Source organism: Typopeltis vanoorti, chromosome 21 (genome assembly GCF_054136105.1).
Source record: "Typopeltis vanoorti isolate ZY-2024b chromosome 21, IOZ_Tvanoo_1.0, whole genome shotgun sequence".
Classification (NCBI taxonomy): Eukaryota; Metazoa; Arthropoda; class Arachnida; order Uropygi; family Thelyphonidae; genus Typopeltis; species Typopeltis vanoorti.
In genome coordinates this window covers 78,084,384-78,101,684 of record NC_143569.1, presented here as the reverse complement: position 1 = coordinate 78,101,684, position 17,301 = coordinate 78,084,384, and the positions used below count along the sequence as shown (strand labels likewise).

At 34.4% G+C, this 17,301-nt stretch overlaps 1 protein-coding gene across 2 annotated transcripts in view; it reads left to right on the top strand.

Annotated features, from left to right (window-relative positions):
* The window catches only part of LOC150095014 (uncharacterized), an 84,905-nt gene extending 70,400 nt beyond the window's left edge, over window positions 1–14,505 (top strand). For both annotated transcript variants that reach the window (XM_090411460.1, XM_090411461.1), the window contains exons 5-6: window positions 129–203; window positions 14,342–14,505. In XM_090411460.1, coding sequence (XP_090267586.1) covers window positions 129–203; window positions 14,342–14,431 — 165 coding nt within the window. In that variant the 3' untranslated portion in view covers window positions 14,432–14,505. The remainder of the gene's footprint in view (window positions 1–128; window positions 204–14,341) is intronic.
* Window positions 14,506–17,301: the final 2,796 nt, after the last annotated feature.

The window sequence follows — 17,301 nt, the reverse complement described above, 5'->3', positions numbered from 1 at the left end:
CTTGTCTTACTTATTTTACATCAGTAATTATTTTTTGTCTAGCATTAATGACTGTTTATAAATGTTCTTTTAAGTATTCTAGTTTTCTTTTTTAAAGTTTACAATGATTAACTTATTTATTTTCAAAGGAAGAGATCTCTCATCAGGAATTAACAAAAACTTTAGCAAAAAACTGGAATAGCTTGTCAACAGAAGATAAAAAGGTATGATGCATGATATGTGATGCACTCATTTTAGAAAATTATCTTCACTGTTATTTTAATATTTATTATGATCAACTTCAAATTAAAAATACTTTTTTTTTAATCCACATTGTAGCCTGCAAGGATGTCTGTAAGTAAAATCATTAATACTTATTTATGCTTTTAGTACAGAATTAAGCCACAACTGCTATCCTGGGTTTCAGAGATATTTTGATGGAGTTGTTGAATGGGAGGGTAATCAGTTCATTTGCCATATTTTACTTCACTCGTTTATTCAATTTAATTGCAGTTTTATATGAATATTCAAATTACTTATCTATGGCAGAATTCTATATTTAAATATATGCTTAGTTTGTTTACATTATCCAGTGTAATAATTTGCAAAATGTAATTAAAAATAATTACAAATCAATATTTTTTTTTCCCACTCTTTTTAAAGGAGATAATTCTAAGATTTCCTTCCTACACTACAAATAGTCAAACTATTGTTCTGAAATAATTTTTTTTTCTTTTTCTTAGCTATTTTATTTGAATTGAAATGGTTGCAGTTGAATAGTCTGACTGTGTCTGTTGGGGAAAAAAGATTTCCCACTGTAAAGTTCATTTCAGTTTCAAAATGAATGCTACTGCTCCAAAATCTTTTCCCACTGGCACCCAGTCATATGTTTGAACATGTATGGAAAACACTGTTTCATATTTCAGGTCAAATATTGGGAACAAAAAGGACTTCTGTGGGTTCTCCCCTATCTCCAGCTCTGGCCAACCTCCACATGGAAAATTTCGAAATGAATGCTGTTAAAAACTATCACAAAAAACCAAAACCTTTATTGCATTACATTGATATTTTTATTATTTGGTCAGAAACAATGGATGACTTAATTCATTTTAAAGATTATCTGAACAGCTTGCATCCCAACATAAAATTCACTCTTGAACTAGAAGATTGCAAAAAATTACTGTTCCTGAATATCCTTTTTGAAGTAAATGAAGAAGAAAAAAAGTTGATCTCTTCGGTATACAGAAGTGGTCAATGTTGCTCTGTGAGTACAAAGTTAAAGTGGCTTTTTTTTTTTTGCCATCGTATAAAATTTCCAGGTTCTTACATTCACCAAAATCCCATAACTCCATGGTGGACTCTGGAAGTTAGGCAGTTAAGGAAAAGAAAGCATATCTAAAGTTTCTGGCAACATCATCCCATGAAAAAACTAGGCATTTAGGAGATTCGTTGCTCTTGTGGAATTTGCCGTGTATGGGGTCAGATAGAAAAGTTGGGGGTTATCCACATGTTTGAATACATAAAAAGACATCAAAAAAAGAATACAGCATAAATCAGGTTTGACATCCCATACAACTTACATAGACTATCAAGTAGTTTGGCAACAAACAAAAATTATTTTGTTTGTTGTTTAAGGAAGCCTCTGAAATGCTAAGGATCCCCACACAATGTAACAAAGATGAAGTCCTAATCCCATACCAAATTTGGTCCGCTTTCATTAGAAATCTATTATCGCAGACCTAGGATACAACACATGCCATTCTACAGAATGTGACATTCAGCTTTGTTTTTAATTATCTATTCTAGTTACTTCTTTGTATGCATCAGATGTGAAGTTCTCATAGCATACTGTGTGTAAGTAATTGTTTCTAGTCTTTTTCATGTATAACTTTTGTTAGTATCCCTGACAATGTAAGTCTGACAACTTGCAAAACTTGTAGGGTTATATTTGTTTATTAAACTCATTATTTATCTAAAAACATGTGGTCTCAAGAAGTGCTTAAGGGGCAAAGCTATAACTGAGAGGAGACCTCCATGCAGCCCCTAAAGGAATGTGGAGAACCGACCAGGGCTTCTGACCTAATGTCCAATCCTCACCTTCTTGTGGTGCACTCTGTTAGGTATCTACCTGGATACTGAACAAATGAGGATGGGCTGGCAATTTGGGATCTAGCCAACCAAATTGTATTCTTATTCGCTTAAACCAAAATAAAAAATGATGGTACAACATAACAGAATTTCATTTCAGCTGGGGCATCACCCAGTTAAACAAGTCCCCCCCATTGTTTTCAAATACAGATGAACAGCGAAAAGACAGCTACTGGAACAAATCCTAAAACCCACCTCAACTCAATATCACCAGAGTTTAAGATTGGTACTATCAGCATAAGAAGCTTGAATGGCAAAGAAATGGAGCTAGCTGAAGAATTAGATAAGTACCAGATCGACATAATAGGGGTGACTGAAACAAAAAAGACAAAAACTGGTGAGATCTTTCTGAGCAATCAATACAAAATGTTATATACAGGTAATGGCAATCAAGAAAAAGAAAGAGTAACCATAGTATTCAACACTAAATATGAGGCTAATCTTCTTGAATGGCAGGCAGTCTCAAGTAGAGTGATGTGGGCAGATATGAGAATGGGGGAACTGGACAATGAGACTTATTTGTGCCTATGGTCTCACAGAAGGTTCTACTGGAGGAATTTTTTGAGACTTTAGAGAAAGCACTGACACAATGAAAAATAAAAAGTTGGTTCTTGTTGGGGATCTAAATAGCAGTGTAGGAAATGATTGTCAGACATACAAAAATATATTGGGAAAATTTAAAGAAAAGAGCAAAGCTAATAATAATGGTAAATATCTGTTGGATTTCTGCTCAGGACATGGACTGGTTATTACTAACACAATGATCCAACATAAAAATGTGCACAAATTCACATGGAGAGAAGAGGCAAGGAATAAGAAAAGTCTCATTGACTATGTTATTGTTGATTCAGTGATGTTTTCTCCCTGGTGCAGGACACCAGAGTGTACAGAGAATTTGAAATTGGAAGTGATCACAATTTAGTCTTGAGCAGGATAAAATTGAATTTCACATTGAAAACAAGAACATGTAAAAAAGTTTTAAAGCGAATAAAAGTTGAGCAGCTCTCAGATGTGAACTGTAGACTAAAATACACAAAGATTATTGAAGAAAAAATGAAAGAGTTTGAAAACAGCAACCAGACTTTGTAGATTCAGTGGCAAGCCCTGAAGAAAACACTGATTGATTCAGCCAGAGAAGTACGTGGTGAGGTTGTCTGTAAGGATACAGAAATCAGAACTCCAAGGTGAACACAGGAAGTTAAAGATGCAGTAAAAGAAAAGAAGAAAGCATATCAAAAGTTCCTGGCAAATAAGTCAGCTTGTGCTCTTAGAGAATACAGAGACAAATGTAAGAAAGCTAAACAGTGTGTAAAACTAGCTAAACAAAAGTCATGGGAGGACTTTGGTAAGAACATAGAAAATAAATATCAAGAAGGTGGCAAGATATTCTGGAGGTTATTGAAGAAGCTCAGAAATGGAGGAAAGAGTACTGTAAAAGGAATTAGAGATGATAAAGGTGACATGAAATCAGGAGAAAAAGATATCCTTGAAGTATAAATGAACCAAGCAGTGATGACAGCACAGTGGTAAAAAACACTTACCAGGCATACAGTCAGGAATATATATATACTTGAAGTAGAAAAAGGCCATCAAAAGCATGAAATGTGGAAACAGCAGGAGTAGATGATCTTCGACCAGAAATGCTCAAGTATGAAGGTATAAAAGTCTTACAGTGGCTACACTGCATAGTTCAGAAGGCCTGGACAGAGGGACAAATTCCTGATGATTGGAGTAGAGCTCTAATAGTACCCATATATAAAAAGCGAAATAAAACTGAATGTGAGATTACAGCGGTATTTCGCTACTGAGTGTTCTTGGTAAGATATATGCAAGTATACTTGAGAAACGGTCGAGAAAAATTGTGGAAGAGAAGCTTGATGAAGAACAAGCTGGATTCAGGCCAAATAGAGGCTGTCAGGATCAGATCTTCACTTGACGACAAATAGTAGAGAAATCATGGGAATATAAAAGATCTGTATTTAAGTTTTGTCGATCTGGAAAAGGCGTATGACAAGGTGCCAAGAAAGAAGCTATTCAAAACGCTACAGTTATATGCTGTCAATGGGGCATTATATCAAGCAATACTTAGTCTTTATTTGAGTTGTAAGTCAGTAGTTAGAATTGAAGGAAGTACAGGAATGTGGTTTAATGTTAAATCTGGTGTGAAAAAAGGATGTACATTATCCCCTCTATTATTCATTATCTATATGGATTCATTATGAAGGAAAGTGGTATTAAACCTGATATCAAAATTGGACATGTTAATCTCAGCCCTTTGCTTTATGCGGTTGATCTTATACTTCTAAATAAATCCGCTACAGGTCTGCAAGATTCTCTGACTAAATTGAATAATTGTTGTAATAGATATGGTATGAAGGTCAGCATTTAAAAGACAAAGACAATGAAAATATCAACTGCATTATGAATGGAGAACCTATAGAACAAGTAAAACATTTAAGCTACTTAGGCATGATTTTTAGTGAAGATAGTATTAAATATGGAAATAGACAACAGAATCAACAAAGCTGGTATGGTAGGAAGTGAATAAATTTATATGGAATAAGATTGAAATTAGCCAACACACTAAATTATTTAAAATAAAGAGCCAAGAGGCTTCAACAAGTCAGCAGTTAGAATTGAAAGAAGTACATGAAGATGGTTTAATGTTAAATTTGGTGTCAGACAAGGATGTACATTATCCTCTCTGTTATTCATTATCTATATGGATCACATTATGAAGGAAAGTGGTATTAAATCTGATATCAAAATTGGACATATTAATCTCAGCTCTTTGCTTTATGCAGATGATCTTATTCTTCTAAATAAATCTGCTACAGGTCTGCAAGATTCTCTGACTAAATTGAATAATTGTTGTAATAGATATGGTACACTAAATTAGCTATATAACAAGACAGTGTTCAAACCAATTTTAACTTATGGATCTGAGAGCTGTGTCAGAAGTAAAACACTTGACCAAGGAATAGAGACTGCAGATATGAGAGTCCTGAGAAAGATTAGGGGCATGAACAGATGGCATCAATGGCAATATCATATTAAAAACGAGGATATATTTTAAAGAACTTGACATTATCAGTATCCAAGAATGCGTTAGCAGAGCTAATCTCAGGTGGTATGGTCACTTAAACCGAATGTGGGAGGAAAGATTAGCAAAACAAGTGTTCTCTGCCAGGTTGGCAGGAAAAAGACCCATAGGAAGACCAAGATATATGTAGATTGATACAGTAAAAAGTGCCTTAGAAGATAGAAATATAAGATCTGATAATGTTGGAGTCTTGACAGGTAACAGACTAATTTAAAGGAAAATTGTAGATATGAAGTTAGTAATGATGTAATTTATTCATGTAGTAGTATTATATCCTGTACACCCCTTGCAGGTATATATCAGGAATTTGATGATGATGAAATTATATTCATGTTTAATCCTTTATCTGAGTTATAGATGGCCAACAGCTGTCCTGCAGACCGCATGTGGCCCCTAACGTGATTTTGTGCGGTCTGCGGCAAGATATAAACTATATTACATTATATGTATTATCAATTTAACTATTAGTTTTGACTGCAGATTTTCTGCTTGATATACTAGTTATATTCATTATTTCTGATGACGGAAACAATTTATATTCTCAATACGGAATCAAAATTGCTTTAAAAATATTACTCAATTTATGAAATCTAATGCTTCTCTGTGCGAGTTGTAGTAGTGGTAGATTTCTATACGCTCCAGAGTAATGCATCATTGAAAGTCACTTGCTCTGCTCTCGTTACAGTGATCAGTTTCAGAGACTCAGTTTCACAGTTAACAGTGTTATTGTTCTTACTCGCCTTTCTAACAGACATCACACACTACATGAATGAACTCAATGTGAAGTTACAGGGATGTAACCAAACAATTTCAGATTTAGTTGGACACCTAGATGGGTTCATAAGTCGACTGAAGGTTTTTAAATTCACCCTAGCAGAGGAAACTTTGTACATTTCCCTTCCTGCAGGGAGTTGATGGAGGAGAGCCATGACATTGACTTAAAGTTTTCTGTGCCAATGTTAGACCAACTTTTGGAGCAATTCAGTAAGCGATTTTCTGACTTCGTTGACATGCAGCCACAACTGACATTAGTTAACAACCCAATGAAATGGGACATTTCAAAGCAGCATGACACTATTCAATTGGAGTTGTGTGACCTTCAAAGTGACCCCTTTTTCCAGTCAAGGGTGGAGATAGGCATTGACTTTTGGAAACTGGTACCAAAGGAAAAATATCTTGCATTGAGTGATTTCAACTTGAGAATTGCATATATGTTTGGAAGCACATACATATGTGAATGCACTTTCTCAACTATGAGGGAGGTTAAATCGTCACAAAGAAGCTGACTGACTGACTGATGACTACCTTCAGGATTTGTTAGAAATATCGTCATCATCTTTGAAAATCGACTTTGATGAACTTGTTGCCGCATGAACGCCCACAGTGTTCTCATTAAGTTGTGTTACAAGTAAAAAAACCAGAAATATGTAATAAAATTTAATTTAACAACTTATATTTAAATCAATCAAGTATTTTATATTCTCCCGGTAGGGATGATTTAACAAATATAGTAATTCAATACCTATAACTATTGCCTTGAAAAAATGCAGAGTTTATTTTTATTTAAGTTCTGTCTAAAAGTGTGCGGCCTGTGACTCTACCACTCATCGTATATTGGCCCTCATATAGAATGAAGTTGGCCATGCCTGATCTAAGTGATGTATCCAAGGAAACATATGACTTTTACATTTATTCAACCTTGGTTTCTGGGTCTGGTTTCCATTGATGAGATCTCAATAAAGGTTGAAACCAGTCTGGGTAATGGCACTTCCCATAATGCATAGCATTATACACATTCAAAAGGGGATGTTCTTTGCATTATGGGATACGAAGGCAATTGATGTGAAGCTATTTGCCTCTATATATAGAAGTAGCCTAGTTGTGAAGTTATTTCATGTGCAAACTTTGTTGCTTACACTTGGATAAAAGATAAACTATATAGCTCAGGAGACTTGTGGGTGTAGCATGGAATGAGGAGTTAGCTGGAAATGAGATCAATACAGCTTGGGGATTTTCAAGAACTATCTAGGTAGAAGCAATGTGTAAATGTATTGCAAGGGTCAGAAGGTTAAATAGGGTAGGTATGAAATGGATGAATAAAGAGATTAAGCATGCGATACAGAGAAAAAGGGCATTATGGAGGCAGCATAAGAGAAGTGGTAATAACCATTTCCATGAGTATTACAAAGACCAGGCAAGGCGGGTGACTTGGTTGGTAAGGGTAGCAAAAGTGAGGTATGAGAGCTAATGAAGTCAAAAACAATCCTAAGGAGTTCTTTCGATATGTAGCCAGCAAAAAAAAAAAAAAAAAGAATGATTATAGAAGGATGACATTTGGGGAAAATGGTATAAAGACAGGTGTGTGGAAGATATAGTGGAGATACTTAATGAGAAGTTCATAAATGTCTTTCAGTCTTGTGAATGTTACTTCATGGAGAGATTGAGAGCAGTTGATGATGGGGAGGAGAGACTGACTGTAAGTGAACCAGAGGTGTATGGGGAGTTGAGCAAACTAGATGTTAATAAGGCTGTGGGACTTGATAATATATCACCACGTATTCTGAAGGAATGTGTCAGGGAGTTGACACCTGCCTTGACATATTTTTTTTAATATGAGTCTTGCATTGGGTCAGGTTTTCCAAAGGAGTGGAAGGAGGGAAAGATTGTGCCACTTCATAAGGGAGATGATAGAACTCAAGCATCAAATTATAGGCCTATCTGTGTGTCAGGTGGTGTGGTTAAGTTGTTGGAGAAGCTAGAACTAGGATCCAGAATTGAATTGACAACAATGGTATTATCTTTGAGATAGCATGGATTTGCTAAAGGGAGGTCATGTTTTAGTAATCTACTTACTTATTACATAAGATGACTGCTTCCTTAGACAGAGGAGAGGGATACATAATAATATACTTCGATTTCGCAAAGGCTTTTGATAGATTACCACATGATCAGTTGACAGTCAAACTAGAGCAGATGGGGTTGGATATTAGATTAGTGCATTGGATTGAAGACTGGCTATCTGATAGGGTATCAACAAGTTGTGTATGGTGGAGCAATATCTAGGAAAAGGAAAGTTACTGGTGGTGTGCCTCAGGAGTCTGTTTTAGGGCCATTGCTGTTTAACTTGTATATTAATGATATTGGCGAAGATTTGGATGGAGATATTCAGTTGTTTGCAGATGATGCAAAGTTGGGATGAACCATGAAGAGTAGGGAAGATGTTGTGGCCTTATGAGAAGACTTGAATAAATTGAGTGATTGGGCACGGGAATGGGGATGCGAGTTCAATGTTGCAAAATGTAAGGTTTTAAAATTTGGGAAACAAAGATGGGATGCAGAATTTATGCTTGGTGAGAATATATTGTCGGAGGTGGAGGAAATAAAAGATCTTGGGGTAATAGTGGATAAGGATCTGAAATTTAGGGGACAGATTGCCAAAATTGTGAAGACGACATAAAGACTTCTGGGAATGATGTGGAGGACACTGACTTGTAGAAGTAGGGAGATTCTTGTCGATCTGAAATATGACAGAATTTCTCGCGCAATATCAGTTAATATTGGGAATTTTTCATGTGCATACTTCCAAATGACTTTATTGTTTATTGATTTTAAATGTAAACTATTTTGAATGTTTATTATCTCAAGTTCTACTTCAGCTTGGTTTATATCAAACAGTCCACTAATTTTATTTGAAATTTCTGTGATGTTCAAGTTTTCTTGAAATGGATTATTGATAAAAGATACAATCATTTCAGTTTTATTAAAATCTTTAAATCTTGAATTTATTTCTTCCTCAACTAATTCTATTTCATGAATAAATTCTTTTAAATCATAGAGAAGCATTTCTTGATTTTGTTCAAAAAACTTTAATAAATATGGGAGATATCTAAATTTGCGGTAATTTATATTTTTCTTTAATAAGAGTAAGTATTGTTGAAAAGTTTTTATTGAACTTAACATGTCAATTAAATTTTTATCTCTACCTTGTAACTCTAAATTTAAATTGCTTAATTTCGTACAGAAATCTACTAAATATAATAAGTGTAACAACCATCATTAATCCAGAGCAAAACTTGATCATCGTGCCAAAGTTTTCCATGCAGCAGACATGCACTTCTTTACAGCTGCCATTTTCAGAAAGCAAAAGCCATAGGAACAAATGAATAAAATTATAACAGTAAACACTACTGAAGAGAACACTTGTATCCACCTTGAAAAGATAATTTTTTTCATGCTGATATGAAAAAAGCCACACTATACACTATTTAAAACACTTTTCTTAGCACAGCTCAAATATACTGCTACATTATTCATAGCACCAGCAACACTTATGTTGATATATTTGTCATTTGTCCACATGGGGTTCAAATTACTAATATTTTCCTTAGCCACTTGAGGAAACAATATAAATTAATAAATTTCATGTATGAACTTGAACAGCAAGGTTTCTTCCTTTCTTGAACACTAGTTAAACATCTTTCATTAAGTGGTCTTTTTTTCATTTTTCAGAAACCAATGTACACCAGAACAATTATTCACATGTAAACTTGCACACCATCACCACACAGTCATGAACTTGGTAATTAACTCCTTATCAAAAAGACCATGATCAGTGAAAGAACCATCTACAAAGTCGTCCATGACTTATCCAAAAGAAACATGGGCTGTAGCAATCCCATACACCAAAGGGATTTCAGAAAAAAAAATTTGGAAAGATCTTTGAAAGTACAATCTCAGAGTGAGTTTTAACGGAGGTTTGAAAGTCACTCTGAGATTGTACTTTCAAAGACTTCCTTAGAAATTTCTTTTTTTCCTTAGAAATCCTCCTTTAGAAATTCTTCAGTTTTTCTAAAGGAGGATCTTTTTTACAGTTATCCCATTCAGTAGTCTAAGATCTGTTGCACTTTTTACATTGACTATATTGGCAAAACAGGAGATGCTATCCTAATTAGACAAGAGGAGTTCAAGAGCCATATCAAATATCTATCATCATCATCAAATTCCTGACATGTACCCTCAAGGGGTGTACAGGATATGATAGTACTACATGAAAAATTTACATCATTACTAACTTCCTATCTACAATTTTCCTCCAAATCAGTCTGTTACTTGTCAAGACTCCAATATTATCAGATCTTATATTTCTATCGTCTAAAGCACTTTGTACCATATTAATCCACCTATATCTTGGGCTTCCTTTGGGTCATTATCCTGCCAACATGGCAGAGAACATTTGTTTTGCTAATCTTTCCTCACCCATTCTGTTTAAGTGAGCATACCACCCGAGATTAGCTCTGCTAACACATTCCTGGATGCCAACAATGTCAAGTTCTTTTCTAATATCCTCGTTCTTAATATGATATTGCCATTGATGCTATCTGTTCATGCCTCTAATCTTTCTCAGGACTCTCATATCTGCGGTCTCTAGTCTTTGGTCAAGTGTTTTACTTCTGACCCAGCTCTCAGATACATATGTTAAAACTGGTTTGAACACTGTCTTGTATACAGCTAATTTAGTGTTCCGACTAATTTCTCTTTTATTCCATATGAATTTATTCAATTGACTTCCTACCATACTAGCTTTGTTGATTCTATTGTCTATTTCCATATTTAATTTACCATCTTCACAAAAAATCATGCCTAAGTAGCAGAAATGTTTTACTTGTTCCACATGTTCCCCATTCACAAGACAGTTGACATTTTCAACAATTCTACCTGTTTTCATTGTCTTTGTCTTTTTAATGCTGACCTTCATACCATATCTATTACAACAGTTATTCAATTTAGTCAGGGAATCTTGCAAACTTGTAGCGGATTTATTTAGAAGTATAACATCGTCCGCATAAAGCAAAGAGCTGACATTAACATGTCCAATTTTGATATCAGGTTTAATACCACTTTCCTTCATAATGTGATCCATATAGATAATGAATAACAGAGGGGATAATGTACATTCTTGTCTCACACCAGATTTAATATTAAACCATCTTCCTGTACTTCCTTCAATTCTAACTGCTGACTTACAACTCAAATAAAGACTAAGTATTGCTTGATATAATGCCCCATTGACAACATATAACTGTAGCGTATTGAATAGCTTCTCTCTCTCTTGGCACCTTGTCATATACCTTTTCCAGATCGACAAAACTTAAATACAGATCTCTGTTATATTCCCATGCTTTCTCAACTATTTGTCATAAAGTGAAGATCTGATCCTGACAGCCTCTATTTGGCCTGAATCCAGCTTGTTCTTCATCAAGCTTCTCTTCCACAATTTTTCTTGACCGTTTCTCAAGTATACTTGCATTTATCTTGCCAAGATCACTCAGTAGGGAAATACCTCTGTAATTCTTGCATTCACTTTTATTTCCCTTTTTATATATGGGTACTATTAGAGCTCTACTCCAATCATCGAGAATTCGTCCCTCTGTCCAGGCTTTCTGAACTATGCAGTGCAGCCACTGTAAGACTTTTATACAACCATACTTCAGCATTTCTGGTCGAATATCATCTACTCCTGCTGTTTCCACATTTCAAGCCTTTGATGGTTTTTTCTACTTCAAGTATGGATATGTATTCCTGGCTGTATACCTGTTGAGTGTTTTTTACCACTGTGCTGTCATTACTGCTTGTTTCATTTAGCAGTTTTTCGAAGTAATTACCCCATACTTCAAGGATATCTTTTCCTCCTGTTTTCATGTCACCTTTATCATCTCTAACTCCTTTTACAGTACTCTTACCTCCATTTCTAAGCTTCTTCAACAACCTCCAGAATATCTTACCACCTTCTTGATATTTATTTTCTTCTTGCCAAAGTCCTCCCATGACTTTTGTTTAACTAGTTTTACACAGTGTTTCACTTTCTTACATTTGTCTCTGTGTTTTCCAAGAGCAAAAGCTGACTTATTTGCCAGGAACTTTTGATATGCTTTCTTCTTTTCCTTCACTGTGTCTTTAACTTCGTGTGTCCACCATGGAGTTCTGATTTTTCTATCCTTGCAGACTACCTCACCACATGCCTGTCTGGCTGAATCAATCAGGGTAATCAGAATCAATTTTCTCCTTTCTTCAAGGTTTGCCACTGAATCTCCAAGGATTGGTTCCTGTTCTCAAACTCTTTCATTTTTTTTCTTCAATAAACTTTGTGTATTTTAGTCTACAGTTCACATCTGGGAGCTGCTCAACTTTTATTCGCTTTAAAACTTTCTTATATGTTCTTCTTTTCAATATGAAATTCAATTTTATCCTACTCAAGACTAAATTGTGATCACTTCCAATTTCAAATCCTCTGTACACTCTGGTGTCCTGCACCAGGGAGAAAACATCACTAACAACAATAACATAGTCAATGAGACTTTTCTTATTCCTTGCTTCTTCTCTCCGTGTGATATTTGTGCATATTTTTATGTTTGGAACATGGTGTTAGTAATAACTAGTCCATGTCCCGAGCAGAAATCCAACAGGTATTTGCCATTGTTATTAGCTTTGCTCTTTTCTCCAAATTTTCACAAAATATTTTTTTTATGTCTGACAATCATTTCCTACTCTGCTATTTAGATCCCCAACAAGGACCAACTTTTCCTTTTTGATTTTGCCAGTTGCTTTTTCTAAAGCATCAAAAAATTCTTCCACTTCTACCTTAGTAGAACCTTCTGTGGGAGGCACAAATAAGTCTCATTGTCCAATTCCCCATCCTGATATTAGCCCACATCACTCTACTTGAGACTGCCTGCCATTCAAGAAGATTAGCTCGTATTTTGTGTTGAATACTGTGGCTACTCTTTCTTTTCCTTGATTGTCATTTCCAGAATATAACATTTTATATTTAATGCTCAAAAAGATATACATAAATATACAAATATCTATGTTATGGTAAATTAGGTCTGTTTTACCATACCATGCCACTGATCATAGAACTGACAGGCAAGGAATCCACTCATTACATCATACCAAGTTTTATGTGATATGAATTTGGTTTGCTGTTGTCAGACTTCATCCTCCTCCACCATTGCTCCATAATTTTCCAATTCAGCAAATGTAATAACCAAAAAAAATGTGCCCTGAATAGCATAGGGATACCATTACGCTAGCAAATGCCTTCTTCAGTTGTATACACCACCACTGAAAGATTATTGAGTAATATCTTCCTTCCAGACATTCAGGACTTAAGACTTACCAAAGTGTCCCTGTTTTTCAGCTTCTTACCACCAATCAGCTCCAATCATCAAGTTGCTACATCAGTTGGAATGTGTTCAAGCCCTCAGTCACATAATCATAATTCTGCAAATTAACTCAGGATTGAATTATTTAAGTGATATATATATATAGTATATAGACACAAGGTTTGCTCATTTCTGTAGGTATTTAACTCAGGAATGAATTATTTAAGTGATATACAGTGTGTGACACATACACAAGAAAGTTTGCTAATTTCCTTGGGAAATTAGCAAATTTTCTACTACTACAAACTATTTCTTCAAAGTTTGATATAGTGAAATTCCTTTAGAACAGGGCTTTTTGCTATTTTAGTTAAAAGGAGCAAATCAATTATAATGTTTGCTAAGCTGTAAATGTATTTTATATTGACAATTTATTTGCTATTTTTAAAGTGTGCCAGTAATCATTCACCAAAGTGGACTTCATCTTCTTCTTTTCAGGCTTATAGGCTAAGTGGCTTGTTCCAGACTTAATTTCATATTTTTAAGGGTCTTCCTTCTTCTGCATTGAGTACCTTTTGGGTGATAATTTAGAATTTGTTTATGTATTCTACTTCTATTCATTCTCATTATGTGTTCTTTCATTTTTCTGTATAGCAAGTAACTGTTTCATTTAGGAAATCTGTAATTCTAAGTTTATTTCTGATTTTGCTACTTTTCATTTTATCCCTTATTATGACCCCTTCAGTTATGATCAAAAATTTCATTTCGAATGATTCATTTTTGTGGACTTCATTTATGAAAAAATTCAGACTTCAATTGATAGTAATTTAAATTTAGAAATTCTTATAAAACAGTGGTGTATATAATACCATTGCTAATATATAAATTAATTTGAAATGTATTTAAAGTAAATTATTGTCTGTTCTGCTAATCAGTTTTTGTTTTACTTTAGATTTATTATGATATGTATGAGAAAGAAAAAGAAAGGTATGATCAAGAAATGAAGGTCTATGCAAGCAAAGAAAGTGTTGGCGGTGATTAAGACTAGTGCAATTTTTTTTTTTTAACACTTGTATATTTCCCATTTTGTTGCACAATAAAATTAAGTTATGAAAGCTTTTTAATACTTCATCTAATTACACTTTTAAGATGAGTGCATGTTGCAGCATACATGATGTTATGGAAAGCCAATTAATAAACTACAAAATTTATATATATATATATATATTTATTTATTTATTTATTTTTCTTTTTTTCACTGTCTTTTTCAACAAATAACACTGAATATTAATTTCAAATTTCATGAAAAGAAGCCTTTATAGACCACTTTTGTAAAGTGTTCTATAAAGCTGGCCTGTTTGGCCAAGTAGTTAGCATATCCACTCTCCAACCAAAAGGCTGCAGGTTCGAATCCCGCCAAGAGCATGAATGTTTGTGATTGTCTGTGAAAATACTAGTGACGGCAGTCGATGGTAGATGGCATTGATGTAGCTGTGATTCGTTGTAGTTGGTGGAGACAGAGTTGTTGAGCAAGTGACTCATCCATAGACTCATCAAGACCCTCCCTTGATGTGATATTATGTGATACCTCCAGGGAGTCCATAGACTCCCTGGAGGTATCACATAATAATAATAATAATAATAATAATAATACTGACTTTATTACTATTATTATTATTACTATTATTACGTAACACCTCCAGGGAGTTCAGTGACTCATGGAGGAAGGGCACCTACTCTACAACCCTTCATCAACTACAACTAACCGCAACTACACGAACGCCATCTACTGCCTACCACCACCACTAGTATTTCCACAGACAATCACAAACATTCATGCCTACGGCTGGATTCGAACCTGCAGCCTTTTGGCTGGAGAGTGGATTCGCTAGCCACTCGGCCAACCAGGCCAAACACCTTTCTTTGGTAATTGTAAATAGGAATTTTGGTGGTTTGTAGAGGTCATAATCTTATCACCTTAGATGGATTTACTGTGGAAGGCTGATGTTAATAATAATAATGTTTGTTTTATTTTTGTTATTCCCTAAAAGTATCACTAAATATGTGAAAACATGCCTAGTTAATAAATTTTTACTGTTTCAAGAAAGCTTCTAAGGATGTGATATACTAAACTACTATGAGAGTTTAGTACAGGATATGGATAGGTAGCCTAGGATATGGACAGGTGCAGTCTTGGATAGTCTAGACACATTTATTGATGAATCACTATAAATTTAAAGTGAAACTAAAGTTTTTTCATACCTTAATCCAGTGGTTCTTAACCTTTTAGTAGTCATGGCCCCCTAAGTATCCTGAAATATTTTCGCTGGCCCCTATTTCTAGTAACATAATTAAACTTTTTTTTAAAAAAAAGAAAATAGTGGTTTTACTTACTGATTATAATAACAAAAAAAATCAGAAAACAGAAATCAACTTCACTTAAATATTACTGTAAAAACTTCATGAAATTTATTTGATTTAGGAAATCAAATAATATTCTTTGTTTGCTCATTTTATAAGAGGGTAAATTTTAAGAAATAACAAATCATTATTACAACACCGAAAGTTTCGAAAACTAATTGCACTCAATAGCACTTAACAACATTAAGTTCTATGCGTTCATACTAGTATTGTTTAAAACTTCAAAGAAACACTTCTATCAGAGGTTCACATGTCCAGTAGGCAGATGTCATGACTTGCAGTGTTGCAAGCAGCGAAAAGTCGACTTGTGGCACCGCCACAAAAGAAACTACTGCATTAAACTGCATAATTCAGATTACTAATACAAAATGATACAAGTTTGAAACAAAGTAAAATAAAGAGCAAAAAATAATTATTTTAAGAGATTTCAAAATTTTAGAAAGTAGAAACGTTCTATAAATTTTCCATGGCTCCCCGGTTAAGAATCACTGCCTTAATCAGTATAAATGCTTGGATCTGAAAACTACAGACTAACCAAAGAAATGAAGAATAGAAATTATAAAGTTCAACCCATCTGACATTCTTAAAATGCCAGGCAACACAGGCCATGTGTGCTCTGTAATTTAATCATGATTTCCTAGGCCACTGTATAGGGCATACTTAGAGATTGCTGGTAAGGAAAGAGTTTGAGAGCAGTTAAAATTATCTACGATTCTAGAAGGTATGCAAACAGTTTGAGATTGTTAATGAAAGCAAGTGTCTTGATATCATTTGAATCAGTGCATTTGGAAAGGAGTCATCAGAGAAAGTAGCTGACACAAAGAAAAAGGAACAGTTGGTCCTTCCAAAGCAGAGTAAGAATTGCATATCAGACATTCAGAAATGTTTTGAGAGGGTATTAAAAATAGTAAGCACCTGCTCTGTTCAGGACATGCACTTGTCATTACTAATGCGTTTTCAAAATAAAAATGTGCACAAATTCATGCGAAGAGAAGACAAGAAACAAGTCTGATTTTTTATGTTATTGTTGATAGAAATGTTGTCATACTGGTTCAGCATGCAAGAGTATAACAGGGAATTCAAATAGGAAGTGATTACCATTTGGTTATGAGCAGGATAAAATTGAATATCATATTGAAAAGAAAAGTATATATAACAAAGTTTTAAAAAGAATCAAAGCAGAGTCGCTTTCAGGGATGAACTGTAGACTCAAATATACAAATAATGTTTAAGAAAAAGTGAATGAGTTTGAAGATGAGAATTATTCAAACCTTGGAGATTCATTGGGAAAATCTGAAGAAAATAGTTATTGATTCAGCCAGAGAAACATGTGGTGAAGTTGTCTGATAGAAAAATCTGAACTCCATAGTGGATTCAGGAAGCTGAAGATGCAGTTAGCATGTGCTTCGAGAGAGAATAGAGATAAAACTAAGAAAGCAAAGCATTGGGTAAAACCACCTAAACAAAAGTCATGGGAAGACTTGGTTAAGA